Genomic DNA, 21,508 nt, shown 5'->3' with positions numbered 1-21,508 from the left:
CCGCCAGAGACTTTAAAAGATGCTGGATGTCGAGGACTCTCCCTCCATCGCTCTCTGTCTGTCTCCCGCTGTCTTCCCCTTCTGTCCCTCGCCCTCCCTCGTCAGGGTTTCACTTTGCATATTCCATTTGGTGGTTGTTACCTTGAGCAATGATTCCATTTACTTCCCGAAAACAGCGCCCCATTTATTTAGAGTTGGAGAGGGAGAAAAAAAGATAGAAAATGCAACAAACAAACAGAAAAACTCCAGCTCTTGTCTCCTTATCTGCCATCAGCACTTTTAGTCAGTTATTATTAGGAATATTCAAAGGAGGAGGAGAGAAAACTGTTTGACAGCGCTTTGAGCTATTTGCCAAACACAAAGCTAAAATGGATGTCGCTTATTCCCTCTCGGCTCCACAGAAATCCTCCCTAAACGCCACAAAAAAAAACGCACCTCAGGAACCTCTATCTCTTTTATTCTATATATCTTTTATTTCCTTTTCCCTTAACAGTCCATCAAATCTCATTCGATCCCCTCGAGTGCGCTAAGCATCCGCAAATAAAGGGGACGTGGCGAGGAATCCGTAAAACAACCAAACCCGGCCTTTCTCCTCAGAGACGCCTCCATTCTCACCGATGCTCCTGTCACTTTGAAGCATCCGCTGCCAGACATCTGTTCGGGTTTTTATGTCGCAGGCTTATTCATTGTCTATTTAGCCTCTTACCGCCCACCTGGGATGACTATATGATGCTTGATGTTTAGTCTAATAAACTATACGTCTGTGTTTAACGGCGCATTATCTTGTCTTTCAGACTTTTCTTCTTTCCAATGAAATTAAACTGTTGATTAATTTGCTTTTGTGCGTGTAAGGGTAACGCCAGAAGCAGGCGCTCAGACGGTGGTAAGTTAGCGTTCTTCTGGGGCGCCTTTTACATACGATATCTAATGTGTGTGGATAGTCACGTGACGAAATAAATCAGCGTCTTTATCGGAATCCGTCTTTGAGAAAAGTTGAACGTGGCCCTCTCCTCCTCAGCTGACTGAATCCTCACATAAATCCATCTGAACTTTTAGCATCTTGGTCATGACAGTGGCAGATATCTTTCGGGTTCACGGCTCGGGACGCCTGCATCCGATCATGCTATCATCCGACTCAGACGAGCACTCAGGCAGGAGGCGCTCGGTATGAATGTCGGGAAGGAAACCGACTTCACGCGAGTTTGCTTCCTTCCGGTGAAAAGGGAAAAACCTAGCACCAGCCATTTCAATAATTTATATTGCTAAGAGCCTGCTACAGGAGAGGGGAGTATGGGGATTATTCATGCTTGCTAACATCCTGCGGAGAGGACCTCATGCTTCTCAAAGAGCTCTAATGGAAAATGGGGGTTATGTCAGGCTCCCTCAAATTTTAGCAGACAGCCATTCTTCCTGGAAGTGACTGTGGGAGACGATGGGGTGTCACAGCAGGCAGTGGGTGGCATTATTTTATTATGGAAATTACTATATTGAGACCACATGGTTTGAGATGTGACAGCTGGGTTTAGAGCTGACGAAATCTGCAATGAGAACATGTAAGGTTTTTGTCGTCCCCCCCGATTCCCAGCCTGCCTTAATACAACGTCTAATTAGTCGCCGCACTAGTCTTCTCGACGTATTTATGTATAGACAACTAATTACACCCGAAAATCAATTCTTGCCACTTCTTTTTTTTTTTTCCCCCTTTCCATTCCAGAGATGTTTGGTCGGCCGTGATTAGCCAGCAGCCTTATCCCGCTTGAAAAAAGTTTCTCAAGATCATTAGATGCATTAAGGATGACCCTGCAGTAGCCAATTAATCTAGTAGAAAATGACTTCTGAGTGCAGCTACGATCAAAGCTAGCAGCATTAGCACCCCTCGACTACCTGGCTCAGACTTGCAACCGCTCCGTGGTTAACGACCTTGTGCCCCATCAAGTTCAGCCAATGGAATATTCCCCCATAAAAAAAATGTGTCATGCTCTGCTATGTGGCGTGGCATGTACCGGGCACGAAAATCAGATAGAAGACAGCAGTTTATTTCCAGTTAATATTTGATAAAATTATAAAAAGCAGATGCTTCGATGCTGAATATAAATACTTTCCTTTTTCACACCACACAACAACAAACTACTAGTTTATTTCCAGTAAATATTGGTTAAATGATAAAAAGAATAGAATATAATTAGTAAAATGTTTTATCTTGTGGTCATCAGGCATATCTATTATTTTTCGAGGATGCAGCAGATGATTAGATGCTGAATATAAATACTTTACTTTTAAATACCACACAACAACAAACTACTAGTTTATTTCGAGTAAATATTGGATAAAATGATAAAAAGAATAGAATATAATTAGTAAAATGTTTTATCTTGTGGTCATCAGGCATATCTATTATTTTTCGAGGATGCAGCAGATGATTAGATGCTGAATATAAAGACTTTACTTTTACATACCACACAACAACAAACTACTGAATTGTATTTTCTGTATATGCATGAAAACCCGATTTTAAAGATTTTGATTTGCAAAGAACCGTTTTTTCAAAGTGCACTGTTCCCTAAGATTAATAGAAATAAAACAATTAGCATATTTTAACAACCACCGAGCAGCTAATTACTCTGCCAGTCCTGTGAGGTCACCGGGGGGGAGCAGCGGCATCTCAGGCCAGTGAAGGGGAGAAAAAAACACACACACCTCATTTGTCTGAATCAATAATTATTAATGCAAGAGGCCGTGTTTACTTTGATTAAAACAAATACGGAGTCGCGGCACGTGAAGTGTTATCGATCATCTCCCGCAGCGCAGTCCAAGTGTGTCTGTGGCGGCTGCAGATGTTTTTCCCACACAGCACGCCGGCGCCAAAGTCCGACATCCATCTTGTTGGCAGCGCTTTTTGTCTTAAATCATCCTGCGTGCTGCACACACACCAATTGGCTCCTGTGATTAAGCGTAGAGAAGATATTAAGTGGGTGTGGGGTTGATTCGGTTTTTTTCAAATTGGGTCTTCTTTAATTTATTTATTTCTGGAGAAGAGATCTATTTCCGTGGGGGGGGACAGTCGACTCAATCTTATTAATTACATTACATTACTTCATTTTTGTGACGTATGGGAAAGTTGAGGACGTGAGGAGAGCGCAGCATCAGGCCAAACAATATGGATTTAATGGACGTGAGGAGAAAGTGGCTGCTGTCAGTCACGATTTGCCTCGACATCTTCACTTGAGAAAAACATTCTGCAAATAAATCTTTAACGACTGCTTATTCCTGGAAAACCCATAGAACTGCTAGAGGGGCACCGAGGGAATTCAAGTTTCATAGATATATTTTAAGAGTATAAATCAATATCAATTTGGCCTCATGGAGGATTCACTATTTTGGTCGTACAATTCCCTCAGTGATAAAAAAGGCTGTTGGAAGACATTGACAGTATCTGTTTCATGCTTAAGAAAAGATTTAGGCTCCGACAGTGACTCAGCGTGTTTTCACATAAACATTGAATGAATTCTTCTTTACAAAACTGGGCGTTCTGTGTGGCAGCCCAGGTCCAGCGCCCACCAGCAAGTCCAGGGAAGTGTAGTGGATCTGCCGGACCCCGACTCTCACTCGCTTCATCCCCATTACAGTACATCCCTTGCTCCGACACTCCGAGGCAGCTGACACAGCATTTATCTTCCTACGTAATGTGGCCATGCACACCAGCCTTGGTTCCATTGCTCACCCTGTTCTTCTTAAAAGAAAAGGCATCACACTTTTTCTGTGCCAGGGAAACACGATGCTATTTCCATCACGGCTTTCTACAGGTTTTTGCTATGTGCACAGTATTTTGCATTGACTAGCATCATGTGGGTACCAGTGATCCCAGCTTAGAATATAAATTAAGCGGCTTCTGGCGTCTTTTATGTGCGGAAACAATTTTTCTCATAACGGTGACAAAGAGCCGAGTGCGTACATTGTCTATGAATAATCGGCGATCATGTAGCAGCCCCTTTTCATTGTGTGCGGAGAGATCTGTCTCAGCTCCGCGGCTTTGACCGCGCCGTCGCACCGTTCCATACAAATGGAAATGATGCATTCTGTTTTTTCCGTCACAGGAGAGTGGCTTCCCATTTTCCACTCCCACTGTCAAGTTGTGCACAGCTGCATAAGTTTGCCGGCGTGTGTGCGGGGCACAGGAAATGGCTGTTGACAGCGTAATGGAGGTATGAGGATGCAATATAAATCCTTAATCATGCCTGAATCATGAACTGCAGCACTCAAACGCACACATCATCCCGCTGCAAATGCTCGCTCGCACACAGTCTAGACTCTGTGAGATGTGTGGGACGCATTTTTTCCCGTTTTTTATTGATCGTTCACGGTTAAAATTAAGATTTCTAACAGCTTGTTGTGACAGATATTCTTGTCGGAGGCTCTCTGAGCACATGCAGATATCTAACAGGCGCTTATTCATAAATCAGATGAAATACCACTTCACTGAAATCATACTCCAGCCGCGACGCCCCCAAAATGTTCAGTTTCTTCATTTCAGAAATCCATTTTCCGTCTTTCTCCATTACCGAGCAAATAGAGACGACCTTAATTCTAAGACATGAGTGGCATATGAGTCGGGTCATCTCATAGTTAATCAAAACAGAGGGCGCCGACGAGAAAGAGAAGAGAAAAAAAAGGCAATGAGAGATCCCATACCTCATGTCGTGGCCTGGCAGATTTGACTTGGAACATCATTACGTTTCTGGGATTCGCCTTTCATGCAAATCGCTTCTCTAAGCCTGGAAGTTCATTACTAATGGTGCTTCCCATCAAGTCGGGCGGCCCATCCGAATACTAATATCCACCCCACTACTCTGGATTTTTGGATTCTCCTCGAGTCCTCATGGCACGGCAATTACAACAATGTGCTTTTCCTTCATGGAATTAGGCATCGCCCCCCTGTGGCGAGCTTCCCACAACAGATGCTTTGGAGCCGTTGCCACGGACCATTGGAGCCCAAATGAACTAAACGAACAGACACTCTATATGGATTAGTCCTGGTGTAGTGGCACTTATCTTACTTTTTCCCATTTGTTTATCCCGTGCGCCGCTCACTTGTGTGGAAGTTCAGTCTTCCTCCAATTTGTGGAGAGAAATAACTTTTTTTTTTAGACCGGCCGTGATGACAGAAAAAAAGTGTGTAGTTGCATTTTTCAAACTGCAGTTTATGTCGTGTGAAATGATAAGTAGTGAACCAGCAGTGTATTTATTGTACTGTATGGAGTATTTTTGGAAGGAGGAAGCTTTTTGGTTCCCCTTAAATTATATATAATGCATCCTGAGATAACCTGGTGCTGCCTCAAAGTAGCTCACACAGCGCCCGGCTCTCGGTGCAGTGTGTCGACTTGCCCCCCCGCTTCCTGCGAGTCGGTCGTCCTTGTGTCTTTGGACAAGTAGGGGGAATTGGTTTGGCTGTTTTATGGATTTCTACAACTTACTTACTTACTTATAACTGTTCGAGAAAAGGGTAGAACTCAAATTACAGATTGGCAGTTTATATCATCACAGCAATCCTTGAGATCCTCCATACATCATTTTCCTTTCTGTTTATGTTTGAGTCTCATCTTACTTCCTATTGCTATAACTGCATATATTAATTATTTTGCCATTCATACGGTTTTATAAGCATCACTACCGAACTGCATAACATTATATTTCCATAGTATGATGTCAGATGTGTAGCAAATGTTAATGCTCGAACAGGATATAGGTTAAATCCCCTGTTGTGAATGGGAATACATATTCATATACAAATCTTGCAGATTACTGAATAAATCATTCATTCCCTGTTTATATGTATCTACAGAAAGCAGTGCGGTGACAGGGAGCACCAATTTTGTATTCGCACCAAAGCCGAGAAAGAAAAAGCATTTTCTTGTTATTCTTTCTTTTCTTTTTTTTTGGTTTTGTTCCGCGATAGGCCGTTACTCACCTTCAATACACTGATGGGAAAGGAGAGCGAGCAGAAGTGCAAAATGGAAATGGTAATAAACATGCTAATGCTAGACCGCGGAGCCTGGGAAGAGCAGCTTCTACCCGTCTCTCGGCTATCTGTTGGTGTGTGTGTGTGTTTGTGAGTGTGTGTCTAGGGAAAAACAGAGATAGACGGCGCCAGAGTGAAAGAGGAAATGCACGGAATTGCATGTGAGCGAGTGCACGCACATACACACCCACACTGTGCTCCAGAGTAAACAGGAGGGAGCTGCCTGCGAAACGTGCCACCTTTCTCTTTCAATCGGCCCCTGGAGACGGTGCAAAGGGCCTTTTGTTGGCTCATTGGTGAGATAAGAACCAGGGGATGGGGGGGGGGGGAGACTCGCAGAGCCAGCTTTTTTTCTATAGGGTGGAGGGACCCCCTCTCAATAGGAACTCATTTGCCATGTTGTGTAATTGTGGCCCATAATGGAGCACACCTCATTCAGGCAGCCCAAGGCTTTTTTTTCTAAAGCCATTTTCTCTATTCACAGCCAAACAAGTCGTGTTTTAGAGAGATACGCAGCCTTTTGAGCTCAGGGCCACCGCACACTTGTCTTTGAATGGAATGTTGTGTGTAATCAAGATACAATTTTGCTCAGTGCTTATTTTAAAAGGGGCCGCTGTCAACCCGAGTCAACCAACTTCACAATTGGTCCCATGATTTATTAACCGCGCTCACCGGAAGTAAGCGAAGCGGCAGCGCCTTCCCAGGCCTGGATTATACAACATAAGTACACAGGAGTGCTGGGTATTTATAGCCACTGGCGTTGATGCAACCTGTGACTAGATGACGACTGCCATCAACAATATCTTTAATCACATAGGAATACACCACTTTACTTTCTGCACGGTCAAAGGAATATCAAAGCCGAACGGCAGAGATGAGAAATGACTGATTTGAAAATGATTGCCGAGCTTCTCCATTAAACCGCCGCAGGCTAGGGATGGATTTCTATTTGCATAATTTAACTGGCATCTTAATTATTGTGTCAGGGATGTGTATGCAAATGTCTTAAGTCACTTAGAAACGGAAACTTGCGCGGCTAAATGCCTAATGGACTAAATCTTATCAAGTTAGAATACACAACTCAAACCTCTAATTGGTTTTGACTGTGCGGTGCGCACTTTGAGAAAGAAAGGAAGGAGGACAGGACAGACACAAAATAACACAATACACAAGCTTACCTGAGTTAGCTGGGAGTTGTGTGTGTGTGTGTGTGTTGTTGGGGAAGTTGAGGACCACCTACCACGTAAGACAGTGAGTTTGGTGGTAGCGCTCGTCTCTCCAACACTGTTGGAGGCGACGCATTCGTATATGGCTTCGTCTCGGGGCGTGCGCAATGGCTGAATTCTGAGCACGGAACCAGAGCCGTCATCAAACTCGATCACCTGCAGGTGCGAGAGATTAGATATGTTATAGGTGATTTTTGGGCACCCAACGGGGGGGGATGGACCTTCCGCAGCGAGAGAAACAACAAACAACACACACTGTCCAACAGGACATTTGGCATTGGACACTGATGGAGACTGACACACGGTGCTTCCTATGACAGAAACTAAGTTGCTTTGTACCTTACATTGACCCCTAGTGGTTTTGTGTGAACATTAATGTGCAATGTAAATGTGCATCAGGTAACTTGAGGATCTGTGCAGTGTTGGAATTCATACAGAGATAGATAGTGTGTAAGTGCTGAGCATATGTCACTCTCATAGTTTGTAGCTCTTTTACTATAGATATGACCTAGATCCATTCCTTATGTGCTTCTTATTGTATTGCTAATGCAGCTGACTAACTTTAAGAATGGGTAGAAATTAATCTTGGTCACAATTTTTTTGGGCTTGCGGAATTGAAATTTTAAACCTGAACGTGTCCCATTCTTAAAGTTAACACTATCGCTTGAGACAATGCATCACACTGGATTGTGTCGATGGGACAGAAACAAGCACACACAGTTAAGAGGTGATCAACGGCTTGATAAACGGTAACGGACAGTTGTACCATGGGGTGAGAGAGTGGTACATAAGACAGGACCGACTGTATTGGACGGACGACACATAAAATGCTCACAAACAGGTGTTTGTTGTAGCTTATTCAGCTATTTTTTTGCATGCTACATGTTGTATACTCACTGAGTCTAGAAAGCCCTGTGTCATAACTTAATCTCTTTTAAGCATAGAGTTAGATTTCAATAAAGAGAGGCCTGAGACCTCTGATACACGCACACACTCTCTCTCTCTCTCTCACACACACACACACACACACGCACACAGAGGCCTACAACATTTCCAAAAATCACAATATTTCTGTGCACGCGTTAGTTAACAACATTTCATCGGCCAGGCTGCAGCTGTGTGGGCATTCAAGCTGACGGCAGGGGATGGTAAAGAGCAGCCGGGCCCCTCTTAGTTAAAGCTGAAGAGCAAATTAGGAAAAGGATGCAGCGAGACTACTTCTGAAAGGAAATGGGTTTTTGTTAGATGATGAGGCGGCCAGTACGTGATTGAATGGGTGCGGGATGGCAGCGGCCAGGAAGCCCCGGCGAGAGGCAGCGAGGTAATGAAAATGTGCGTGTTAGCATTCAGCACAACATGCCATGCAAACGCGATGAACTCTGATAAGATTAGATTTCTGCGGGCATGAGGCGCCAAAGAAGAGGTCTCCGAGCTCTGTTAAGCCCTCGCTGCTGTGCACGAGCAAGCAAATAGGGGCTCGGGAGCAGAGGAGGGCGGGCGGGGGGGGAGCGACACCCTGATAGTCCTGAGAACTGACACAGAAATTAATAGAAATCTTATCAGTGTTCTGCGGAGATGTGTTATTTCTCATGGGTGTTGAGCCCAAGTGCAGATTAAAGCTGACCAGAAATCAAAGCTTCAGCCCAAATAGGGGAGGGTAGGACATGCATTTAGATGAACATGCCACGAAGCAAAAGGATATTCCTTAAAGCGAAAGCACTACTTTTCGCTTTTAGTAAAGCCGGAAAATGTGGCGTGATCCTAACGTAGGTAACTGGGTCGCACCTAGGGTTGCAAATCTGTTCATCTAGCCTATTTCCATTCATTTATCTATCAACTGTAAAATATGTTTACAGACGATTCCAATTGTTTGGCTAACTATTTATATCTCTGGCATTGCATTAGTGTTTTTTTACAAACTTTTTTCTCATCTTATTCTACAGAACAATGCCACGTGCACTATCTCATGTGTGGAGGCATTTCACCCCATCCAATGTAGAAGGAAAGGCTGTGTACATTAGCAAATACTGTGCAAAGACCTATGTTAAGAATGACACAAAGATGCAGAAGCATATAGTCAAGTGCCCAAAGTTTCCTCAAGGCTCAAATCAGCCTATGACAAAACAAAATGTTTATATTCATGTCTGTATATGACAAGGTAAATACAGTTAGTATAAATTACCCACAACATTTCCAGTTTATTCCCGTTAATTCCCGTATATTCCTGTTAATTCCCATGGAAAGCTTCCAACTTTGAATATTCCAGGAATTTTTAAACCCTAGTCGCACCACAAGTTGTTATTTTCTGTCCAATTGCTCTTTTCATGTCTCTCGTTTGATTACAAATCTGCCCCCTGATCTGCGGTGCACTCGCTCATTAAAACTCCTGCATGTTCAAAAGGCTGGCCGGCATGATTATTAGAGCCTGCTAATGCGTGGTGGCAAGTCGGGCAAAAGGAAAGCAATGGCGCGATGGATTATGTGCAAGCGGAGCCAGAAGCAGTGCGGAGGCATTCCATTTTTGTCGAGCATTTTACATCAGAACAATAGACCTAATACCTCGAATCTCTGGTTGCTGACTTTCTTCCCCTTCTTGTTCCACACGATCTTGGGCCGTGGGTCTCCCGAGGCTTGGCAGATGAAGGACGCCACGCCTCCCTGCACGCCTATTTGGTCATTGGGGGTTCTTAAAAACTTTGGTGGTGCTGGGGAGAGACAGGACAGAAGATAACAGAAACAAAAAAAGAGTTAGCGAGCAAGCTAAACATTGCAGACAGAGCAATTAATCTCTCTTATCAAGCCACACACACACCGGAAAGCACCAAAGTTGCAGATTTCAGCATGTGGCCGTTAAGAGGATTGTCTGTGGAGGTCGAGACAGGACATTGTACCGACTTTATTGTGCAAGTGGAAACAGATGATCAGTGGCTGGGATCAGAAGGAAAGGACAGGGGTCCCGGGAGCAGAATGTGCAAAGTGTTTTATCCTGACCCTGGAAGTCCTTCGAAGTAACTCTGAAATCTCCTGGGAAGGATTTTCACTTTGATAAACAGGCCGACTTTTAGGGTGGAATTCTTGGATTAAGGGACAAAAACGAAAAACTACCATCATATGTTGCACTTGATGTTTGATTTGTTTCTGAAATATGAAAGAAATTTGGTGTTTTGGGATGTCGGTTGTTTTTCGTGCTGCATTGTAATTTGTAATCAGCGGTGACACTAATTTGAAATTCCAGTAAAGATTGAAAACGTTCTTAAAAAGAGGAAAAACACAAGTGTAGATCATTCGGCGCGTTGTAAGATTTTGTGTGAAAGGATAATTGTCTGTGAACTGCTTGTTTCAGTGTCAGTCAGCACACGAGTCTTCCATCCTAACAAGCTGTCACCCGGCCCATTGTCCGCATTCTGCTCCACTGGATCCAAATGAAGGGGACACATTTTTCCCTTTTTTGTTCCTCTTGATAACAGACGTTCACATTTTCCAAACGGTCCTGGAGAAACAGGCGTTGGTTGTTTGGTTTCGGCAGCAAACAACACTAATCTCTCGAAAATCCGCCCACGGTGGTTGTGCCCCATGCAAATGAGACACGCACCTGATAAGGCCCTGGCGATGCTCTGATTGGCGACGCGAGCATTCGCCTGCTCCTAATTGCTGCCTCGATTCAGCGCGACGAGTCAAGTGTAAAGGCAGCGAGGATAAAAAATGCAAAAAATGCCGGGGGACTGGAGGTGAGAGGGGAACAATGTTTGCTTTGTGTGGATGGCATGGCCGGTTCCCTTCTGCTGCGGTGGTCGGACAAACACTGTACAATGGTTCAGATCTCCACGTCACTGAAGAGTTGCAACCCATGTCCCTGCAACTACAATTGTTTCAGTATAATTCAAAATAATCCTCTGAACATTTAAATTTGATTCCAAGCGTAAAGTTATGTTTTGCTGTTTTTTATTTTTTTTCCCTCGTGGGACAATCAGCGTCTGCTCGGGCTGACGTTTCTATTACAACCGTCTGGAAATCAAAAACACATGAAAGTGATTGGTAATCAAAGGACGCCCGTCTCCCCTTGATGAGACTTTGATTGTGAGTTTTTACATTCCAGCTTTATCACGTCGATCACCGGGCGACATCATTTCAAATGGAAATTATGTCATAATACCAAGTCAGACCCCCGAGTATCCCGCGAAGCTCGAGAGCCAGCTTCCAGTGGGAGGTGTGGCCCCGTCTGCCCCCCCCCCTGCGGAGCCACCGTTTGCCTTTTATCAATCACATCAGCCATTAGCGGCTACACAGCTGCGGTAATGCCAACCATCCGAAATCACCTAATTTGTGTGTGTGTGTGTGTGTGTGTGTAGGGGAACACGTGATTGGCTTGTTTGCCTGCCCGCTTGTGTGTGTCGACTGATTTCCTCCTCCCAGATCGTACAGCGCCCAGCAGCTGCAGTTACGCCGCTGTGAGCGGGGGGTGGGGGGGGACAAATTAACCTGCGGGTTTGGCGGCGAGGTGACATAAGATGTGTGGTCAGCAATCAAAAAGGGCGAGCGGAGAAACAGCCGAGCAGCTGGGCTTCCACCGGGCAAATGAGTCCGGGGAAAATCACCTGATTGCCTCACGACAGGCACATAGTCTTTTCGTGCATACACATATTAACAAGCTCCCCCCCTCCCTCTCCCTCTCTCTCTCTCTCCACCTCTCTCTCTCTCTCTCACACGCACACACTCCCAGAATCCCTCACTCCGCCGGCTGACAGCTCCGACAGGTGGGCTGCGGAGTTGACACTGTGTAATTTGTACATGACAAAAAGCGCCATTATATCTGCTTTTGCACCTTATCTCGTTCACTTGGCCGGGGCGTGGCGCACGTTGGCACGGCGCCGAGAGGGGGCTGATGGGTAATTGATATGCTATTGGGGGCTGTTTTCCCGCTCCGGGCCCATCCATTACGGCTCAGCGCGTCTCCCCACGCCGGCTGTGATAGACTGCGGCGACATGTACAGGAGATCAGCACTGGAGGTGAGGGGAAGAGGGTGGATCGGGGGGTTGGTGAGTCGTCGCACAATGTGGAGCTATTGAGGCGTGACGTGGAGGTAATGGTGTTTTCACAGACATGGCCGCTGATACCGCCATCATACCCCCATTTTAGGTCTGCCGCCGACAAACATCCATTTTGCGGGACTCTGTGTATGGCTCCAGGTAGACACAGGCTGATTGAAACCTCGGGTTTGTCTGAATAAGAAAACAAACGGCACCTTGACAGCCACAAAGATGATCTATGAGCAGACATTGTGCAAACTCAAGCCGTGAAGAAACCCTTTACCGTGAAGTACTGTTGCCCTATGATGAGAATAATTGATCTGTTAATAGTTTGTGACCATAGTTTTTAGAGGTGCAAAAATATGGTTTAAACTTTTTTTTAACGAGTTTAAAAGCGAAATGTTATCCTATTGCCTGACAAACGTCTTTTTTGAATCACAATTATTTAGTCAGTAGAAGACTGTAGTTTGGTTTGTTGATGTTTTTATTAATGTTATTTTCCCTGTCCTTTTTTGTTAACACGAAAAATGGATACTTGATTTTTAATTTATTTTTAGTATCAGCACTTGGCCGGTTCTTAGTTGACAGTAAAAAGGGAAACTTGAATTTAAATTTATAACTTTTTTTATTAGCACTTTGCCTGTCCTTGGTTTTAAATGGACAAAAACTTGATTTTTCTTTGCTTTTGTGTCAACAGTACCCTTATATGCAACAATGTTTATTAAAAGACATTTTTTTTAATGAAGTAGCGACCTTTATTGTCTTTATTTTCAGTCATCACATGCATCGAACAACCTCAAGCTAAATTTAAAAGCTGCTTGCTAAATAATAACAATTGAGAATTTGTGGCATTCATTATCCGATTAGTCGATTAATTATTCAATAATCAGTGACTAATCGACTCGATCAGAATAGTCGTTAGTTGCAGCCCTAATTGTTTTATCTTAAATCCTGCAACATGATTCTAAAGTGATGAAGTGGCCATAATCTACACAGAATAATATCATAGCCGGGCACCTCTTAATCCAGTGCTAAACTATTGCCTGCAAACAGATGAGAGGTGTAAACCCTGTCACTCGCTCAAAGGCTAGCGTCGTGTGCCCTGCTCTCCCTCGAGATCATTGTGTCACCTTGTTCCAATTCACTGGAAAAGGAAGAAGCTCCTCCCAGCTTCCCACAGGCTGTATTTTTCACGGATCAATGCCATGTTAATAATTTAGCGGCCGACCGAAAGCCTTTTGCCGTCCTTAAGAACACCCATGTCCACGGGGCTGAGGGGGCCGACCGTTGCATGATTGGAACTATATATTTTTTAATGGATGGACATAAATGGAAATTGGAAGCCTTCAACGGTGTGGGTGCTGCGAAGCCAGATCATGAAATTTATTACTGTTGCTGCTACTGTATACCACCCTCATCATTTTTTTGTCCTTTTTCGAGGGGCTTTTTAAGTATTTGAGCCTTCGGATGAAGCGGCGTCGTTAATCAACCAAATGACGTCACCTCACCGGGGCGGTTAGCTCGCACCTGACCTTATTTCACCTCCGAGTAGAAATGGTGCTGTTCAATATGGCGCCGGTAATGCAATCATCCTCTTGCACACTCAGCATCTTTGTCAGTTAAATTGACGAGAGGAAGATCACACGTTCAGGATCAGATCTGTGAGAGGGGGACGCCATCCTTTGACTAGAAGGTGTCTCTCAAATACATATAGATGTAATGATATTCCAAATGGTTGAGCCTATGTAATCATTGGTCTGTAAAGTCAGAAATGGTTCGACACACTATGTGGCGTTATCGGCATTAAGGAATTGTATCAAAGAACAGTCAGATAATTTAGTTTACAGCTCAAAAAACATGTCTGTATATATTTTTAAGTTCTGGTAGTTGTGTTTGACCCAATGAATGTCCAAGTATGCCTATATTAGAGAGATGCTCTCCTATGCATGTTGTATTTATTCCGTTTTTATGTTTCTATGTTCATTGTTTGCACCAATAACCAGAGCAAATTCCTTGTATGTGTGAACGTACTTGGCAATAAAATACTTCTGATTCTGATCTGATTCTGATTCTGATGCATGGATAGATAGATAGATAGATAGATAGATAGATAGATAGATAGATAGATAGATAGATAGATAGATAGATAGATAGATAGATAGATAGATAGATAGATAGATAGATAGATAGATAGATAGATAGATAGATAGATAGATAGATAGATAGATAGATAGATAGATAGATAGATAGATAGATAGATAGATAGATAGATAGATAGATAGATAGATAGAGAGAAAGATATGTATTTTATTGATCCCAAATTGGGAAAGTATATAATGTCTAACACATAAGGCAATGATATGTTCCCCGTCCCTTACAGGCTGCTGTGGTTATTGTCTGCTTGGTGAGGCAGCATTGCATCATATACCTAATTAGCAATGTCAGACGTGAGGTAGAGAACTGCGATGCTTGACCTACTATCAAAACGCTCATTATTGTGTCCCAGCTCACCCTCACTTCCCGATTAAGACCAAACAGAATCTTTCTAAACACAAAACTACTTATTAAAACAGTCATGAAACACAGACCCTAAAAATAGCAGATGATTTTAAAAGTAAAATTCAAACTGCACGTTTTTTGTCCTTGACCTTGCAAACCCTGGCTTCCTGCACGTGTTGAGTTGAACTTGCAGTGAATTAAAAGCCGCTGCTCCACAGAGCACAGGGAGAACCTGTCGCTGGGCCAGACTCCACGTCAAGTGCAAGGCGGCCTGTAACCGGTTGCTGGGGCTAATGATAACATCATGCTGAACTCAAAGGAGACTCGGGTTCGCAGCATCCCGCGGATCTGCATTCATTACAAGTTTGTTTGATATTGGCTTGAACTCACAGCCAAACATTGGATTTAAAAACTGCCCTCAAAGAGATGAGAGTCTGGGTTTCATTCAGAACGGCCAAAACATTTAAAGTCATCAGGACTCTCGCCTTAGACTAAAGTTTGATCTGCCAAGCCATTAAAGAGCATGAATCAAAGACTGGGGAGGGAAACATTAATAAACCGACTTTCTGTTGGAGCCTCTATTCGGCACAGAGACACCAGTCCAAGTCAGCTCGGTTTTCACAATTATACTGACTGACATATTCAATTTCATTTGCATGAAAGGGGCCATTTCCTCTCTGAATCTTTAACTCGCAGGGTGAGGTGGGGTTGTGAAGGGCGATAATTAATCCTAACACATTGGGTGTCACTCGGCAAATGCTCTGCTCCATTTCGGACATTGGGGTGGAAGAAAGAGGCATTTAAAGATGCCATTAACTTCATTCAGCTGCTTTAAGCCCCCCCCCGGCGTAACAGTTCTGCGATATTGATGAATCGCCACAATGGCGGCAAGTGCAGCGAATCGGACTGAGATGGGAGAGGGCTGAAGCCACGCATGTAGTACGTGTGCCTCGGACTGTAAATAATCCTTTAACTTTTTTTCGAAAGTCCTTTGCAGAAAAATATCATTATCACTGTATTCAGATAAAGAGCAGATGGGTTTTTGTTTTTGCGAATGCAGCTGAATATGTTTGGTTTTCTAAAACAACATCCCCTCTGTGGATTAATTAACTGTCTGTACTCTGCTCACAAACATCTGACCCAATGCCAGAAAAGAAAAAAAAGGACGACTTTTGTACGCACACAAACACAGAGATAAACAATGCACACAAATATGAGGGGGGGGGGGAAAGAGAGAGGGAAGATAAACCACACATACCAATCAATGGAACAAACAACGAGCACAGAGCGTTTTCTTGGGGGCACGACGCGGCTCTCTATCTGCGGCATTATGATAAAAAAATGTGTCTTTTGTAATGCAGAGGAAACAAACTCCACATTGTGCCGGGGACACAAAAGGGTCTCGGCGAGGAAGGAGAGAAAAAGGAACCGGAGCTTAATTAGAACTGTTGGCTGATTTGCATTACATGCTCATCGGTAATCTCGCCTTAAATGGAAACCGAAATTCTTATTGCAATTAGGGACGACTTGAAAAGGGATATGGCCCCAGAATGATTGTTAATTACTGGATCAGGAATAGAACATTAATTCACTGCAGAGGTTTTAATGCAGTGCGAATGATGGGGACCCGCTCTTCCATCAATGTTGCGCCGCTTGTCACACGTAATGAAGTTCATAATACGAGCCTTCTCCCCCCCCATCCCAACTGCCTAAATGTGCTCTATAAGCAAAATTCATAACAGTCATTATGTAAAACTAATTCAATAGAATATACAAGAATGCAGCTTAATGGCACATTAATATTGAGACTGCATATGAGTAGTAGGGGGTTCCAGGTCTGCTTTAGTGATAGGGTCAGGGTCTCCTGTGTGGCTCATAAGCCGCCCAGGAGTCTCCAGGGTGGATAAATAAATGTATATCATCACTTAAAGCGTCGCTTCAAAGGCAAGACGACCACACCAAGCATTATAATACACAACTCACCGGTGTATTCTCCTCTCCAGAATACTCAGCCCAATGACTAACGCTGCAGAGAGTCCTATTCCATTGGGCCTGTCTTAACCCCAGTCAGTGGGTGTTACTCATGCTCGGTGGCACCACACCACAGTACTCTGGGCTTCTGCCTGTGGCTCTGCAGGAGTCGGGCACTTTCCGCGCAGACAACGGCAACAGCTTCAAAAAGAATGGTTAATGCTCCTGTCCCACATTCGGCGCGCTGACAGATTCCCTGGCTCCAGAGGTGCATGAGCTATCAAGAGCAAGCACAGACGCACGCTCTCACCGGTGTTAGAATATTCTCGCAGGAATGGAGGGGAACATCGCGAATGGGAGAACAACATTAATAAATTGGAGGGTGTGGGACAATAGAAAATTCTGGAAGGTTCTTTTAAATAAATCAAAAAGGGGGGTTATTTGCGGAACGGCGCTCGGCTTCTTGTGTTTCACGGGATGAGATGGAAGCTGAAAGGCGCCGCTGTTCAATTATCATTGTAGATTCATAAAGGCAAAAAAGTTTCCGCTACCCGCACACACGGCTACGTCACGGATGTGGTGTCGTCTGCTGAGTAGCAGTGTTTGCAGAGGAAAAGTTGTACTTCCTGTACACCTCTCTCTCTCTCTCTCTCTCTCTCTCTCTCTCTCTCTCTCTCTCTCTCTCTCTCTCTCTCTACCTGCATCTGTCGCTCTACCACCAGAACCCAACACACAGAGCGGCCGCCGCCTCCCACGGGACGCATTAGCGAGGTAGAGGGATTCAGTTTGTCACTTAATAAAACGGCCCACTCAAACAGATGGCTTTGTTCAAACGGCCTTCGACGTTTTAAAAAGCTGGAACTGAATCAGCCACACGAAAAGCCCACCTCACTTTGTGGTCGGAAACCAAACAGAAGGAAAAACGAATAAATATTGAATCGCACCACTGTCGGAGCGAGACCATCCGCCCGAGGTAAAAACAAGCTGACAATATTAAATTTATAAAAAAATAAAATAAAAGCCAGAAAAAGGAAAAAGGGAGGGAGGTGGGAAAGAAACGCTTAGAACCTTCTGTCGGGAAATTCTGAACATCTGGGCTGAGGTTGTCGAACGCAGATGCAAAATAATACAGAGGCTTTCACTTTCAATAAGACTTCATTTTCATCTCCCTTCATTCATTACTTGTTCATTTATGTGCGAACACACAAATCTGGAGCCAATTCGTGTGTGACCATTTGAGGGGCAGGAAGAAAAGAAAAAAAAACAAAAAACACAGTCAAGCAAGAAGTATGAAATTTGGATTTGTTTGTCTTGTTTGTTTTTCCTCCGACGTCTGGGAAAAAGAAAGGAACACAGATAAGTAATTCTAATTGTGCAGGCTTCCTCTCTTTGGTAGTCGGCGCAGTCTATTTGCAAAAAGTTAATTATCTGATAGGATAGGCAGTGGCAGCCACTAACACAGAAAGCCCATTCGCTCACTCTGTTATCCACCAGGCAATGGAACGATTTATTAAATGGCAGAGCCGCAGCAAAATGGCCAAGAGTTATCATGCCGGGGCTGCACAGACTTGAAAAGATGTTTTAAAAGAAAATGGCAGAAGTGATAAACAGTGTTTGGCCATGTCAGCTTACTGCCAATGTAATGACATGTGAAGATACTAAGAACATGATTTTGTGTGATTTTTAATGCTTCCATACTGCGAGTAGTAAATGAGGTTGATAAGGAAAATATCACCATGAAGGCGCGTTGCAGATGACAATCTCCAAAGCTGCTTGCTTTCCACATCATGTAGCAGAAATCCAAAGATATGGACGTGCAAAGCGGAATGGGAAAAATCAAATAAGCAAACATATTCCATCGGCTCGTTTCAAGAGAGAACCACGCTACGCTCGGGCCTGTCCTATTTCTTTACAGCATAAACTTCACATAATTGTCTTTGCCGTCAACCATGGCGCGGAAAAAAGCTTGCCTCATATTTGTCTCCGTAGAAGCGGAGATGGATTATGTCGCGAACCATTCCAGGGATTCGGCATTGTATATTTAAACAGAGTGTAATTTTATGGATAAGTAGTGCCAAGCCATTTCCGATGGCTGCCAGTTGTCGGGGCCGTAAGAAGTGACACATTCCCCCCCGAACTGTGTTTTCTCAGGCGCTTACGGGCAAACTAGCTCATGCTCCAGCAATCCGGCCCAGATGACAACTGGCTTCCTCTCACCAGCTCAGATATCCTGCAAATGTTCCTTAGTTCAGCAAAACCAGGTCACCCCTAAATTTTTTCTTTCTTTTTGAGGTAAAATAAATAGGCCTTTAATTCTTTTTTCCCCGTTTAGCGTCTGCAAGCAAACATTCCACCGGGGTTTTCACATTCTGGAGTCAAGGGAATATTTGGGTAGGGAGTTAATATGATGAAAAATGGGAATAGTGCAATTAGTTGTTAGAGGAGGAGGAGGAATCTCTTTGCACGCAAAAAAAACAGCTGCAGTCCCAGCTATCCTCCGAAAACCAAAAGCTATCCCAGGGACAAAGGATATGCAGGGGAGGCTCCACAAACAGTCACTCAAGGACCAAAGTGACCTTTCACAGGCCACTAATTTTATGCAGCAGTGAGGGAAGGGACTGCATATAAAAGAGAGGAAGAGAAACGGTCGTAATTGAAACATTTTTTGAGGTTAAAGAAAAATCACCTTTTTCCCCTTTTTAAGCCAACAGCAAGGGGGTGTGGGGGGGGGGGGGGGATTAGCATAGAAACAACCTCATTGATACTATCTGGTGGAGGTGATTAGCTGTGGAAACAGTTCAGATACTTAACCTTAAGCTGCTAACTTCAAATAGGAGTTTGAAAACAGATACTAATACGGTGGTTTATTCAGTTTATTGACTTACTGCAGCTTGGGCGTATACAGTATTCTCACAGCGTTGTCAATTCACAGTTTGTCACTTCTCTGGATCCCTGTCCGATACTATTTTTGTCATCAAAGCTTTTTATGACATCATTATTGTCTCTAAGCTACAACGTGATACATGTCAAAATGCCACATAATCGTCCCAATTGATTACGCTTGAGCAATTATTCTCATTGTCGGCGGTTTTAATCACATTTTAATTAGTTGGTTTTACATTAAATAAGTGACACGCAAATACTGCAGCATGGCACGTAAGCCGCGCGTTAGCGCCTTGTTTTCGTCACCTCTCGCTTTATTAATGCGTCTCCAGCTAAACCTAAGATGAGGTCTTTGAATTCCTAATTGCAAAGCCCTGAAGGAAACAGTTCAGTTTGTGTGTGTGTGTGTGTGTGTGTGTGTGTGTGTGTGTGTGGTTGTGTCTTTGAAGAGCTACAGATACAGAAACAAATGAGGGCAGGTGGTATCAGGGTCAGACGTGCGGATTGTGTGTGTCTGTGTGTGTGGGGGGGGGGTGGGGGGGGTTCACTTGGAACCAAACAAAGTGCGGTGTCACCCCAGGAGCGAGAAAAACATCAACCCCCGGGGGACGTAATTAAAATAATCCAGTGAAATTAAAGTGCTTCAGATCACTTCTGAGAGGCTCTGTCTTAAACGTGTGTGGACGTGAGGATGATTCACCGAGTGATGAGTAGAAGAGTAGAGGATGACTGTGTGTGTGTGTGTGTGTGTGTGTCTGTTTACAGTGTGGGTGATACTAGACACTTTGGCTTTTGAGTCAGAATTTTCCAAAGGTGTGTTCGTATATTTTGTTATATTCATTAAGTCGTTAGAAACGGGAGCGTTTCATCGCCCCAGCCAGCGGGTTCAGTACAAACCTTTTCTTTTTTTTTTTTTTTTTTAAACTCTTTTGAAAATGGTCTCAGTTTTCCGGTGAAATACCCGGCCGTGTTCAGGCGGGGAAGTCTGTCACAACAAGTCAAGAAAACCCACAGATGGCTGTTAGAAGAGCTGTGGGAGAAGCAACTGCCAGAAAGATAAACCAAACCAAGGGGAGTTACATGCTCACAACTGGAGATAGCTTCATGAAAATCTTAGGCGCGATGAAATATATATTCAAAAAAGTACTTGTGTACTTCCCGTGAATAATGTGTTATGTGTTTTTCTCAGAAGCTTGATTGGGTGGGGGTAGGTTTCTAAAGACAAGGGTCCTCCGTCGGGTACAAGACTGTCGGGGACCGGAGACGTGGCCTTTGGACTGACGCAGTTGATTACGCTTCTCTTCCTCAGTTCTTTTCACCCGTCGCCAAACGGAGCTGCAGTTGACAGAGCGATGGCGGCCGGCCCTCCAGCGCAAATGTTTGCCAGCAGTAATGAGCTTGAGTAAGTGTGTGTGGCCTCTTATGCGCTAAGTGTTTGAAAACGTGAATAGAAACACTCTCCGACGTTTAATTGTGGGTCCAGATGATGTGATTGTGCGTTTGTGAAGGGAGGGGCGTCACAAAATGCAAAAGACCTATATATCGATATTCCCCTCTTTTTCCCCAGTTGCCTTGATTATTCTCAAAGCACAAGCGTGACTAACGGCCGGGGCTATCGGCTTTTAATGTGGAGTCGTGAAACCGTGAGTGAGAGAGTAAAAAGAGACTGTCGCCGGCCCCAAAATGCCAGAAGGTGCCGGCGCTCCCCGGTGACTTACGACTCCGTCCGCTCTCTCACATAGATTAAAGGTGAAGCAGAGAGCCGACGCGTTGGCTCGGGCGCGAGCGGCGACTTCATGAATATTCCCGGGAAGCCGCGTGCGCTCGAGCACATCGAGTGAACTCACCGCTCGTAAACGGATTTTTCAACTTGAGGAGGGTCAAA

The 21,508-nt window shown here is 44.2% G+C and overlaps 1 protein-coding gene across 4 annotated transcripts in view; it reads right to left on the bottom strand.

The window, feature by feature from the left end:
• The window catches only part of LOC132995867 (receptor-type tyrosine-protein phosphatase delta-like), a 125,951-nt gene that overhangs the window by 55,532 nt on the left and 48,911 nt on the right, over positions 1–21,508 (bottom strand). For all 4 annotated transcript variants that reach the window (XM_061066096.1, XM_061066098.1, XM_061066097.1 and 1 more), the window contains exons 3-4: positions 9,802–9,947; positions 7,257–7,398 (exon numbers count right to left, since the gene is read on the bottom strand). In XM_061066096.1, coding sequence (XP_060922079.1) covers positions 7,257–7,398; positions 9,802–9,947 — 288 coding nt within the window. The remainder of the gene's footprint in view (positions 1–7,256; positions 7,399–9,801; positions 9,948–21,508) is intronic.

This window comes from Limanda limanda, chromosome 22, assembly GCF_963576545.1.
Source record: "Limanda limanda chromosome 22, fLimLim1.1, whole genome shotgun sequence".
Lineage (NCBI taxonomy): Eukaryota > Metazoa > Chordata > Actinopteri > Pleuronectiformes > Pleuronectidae > Limanda > Limanda limanda.
The sequence above is the reverse complement of the archived record's forward strand: the minus strand, read 5'-3'. Positions and strand labels throughout refer to the sequence as shown.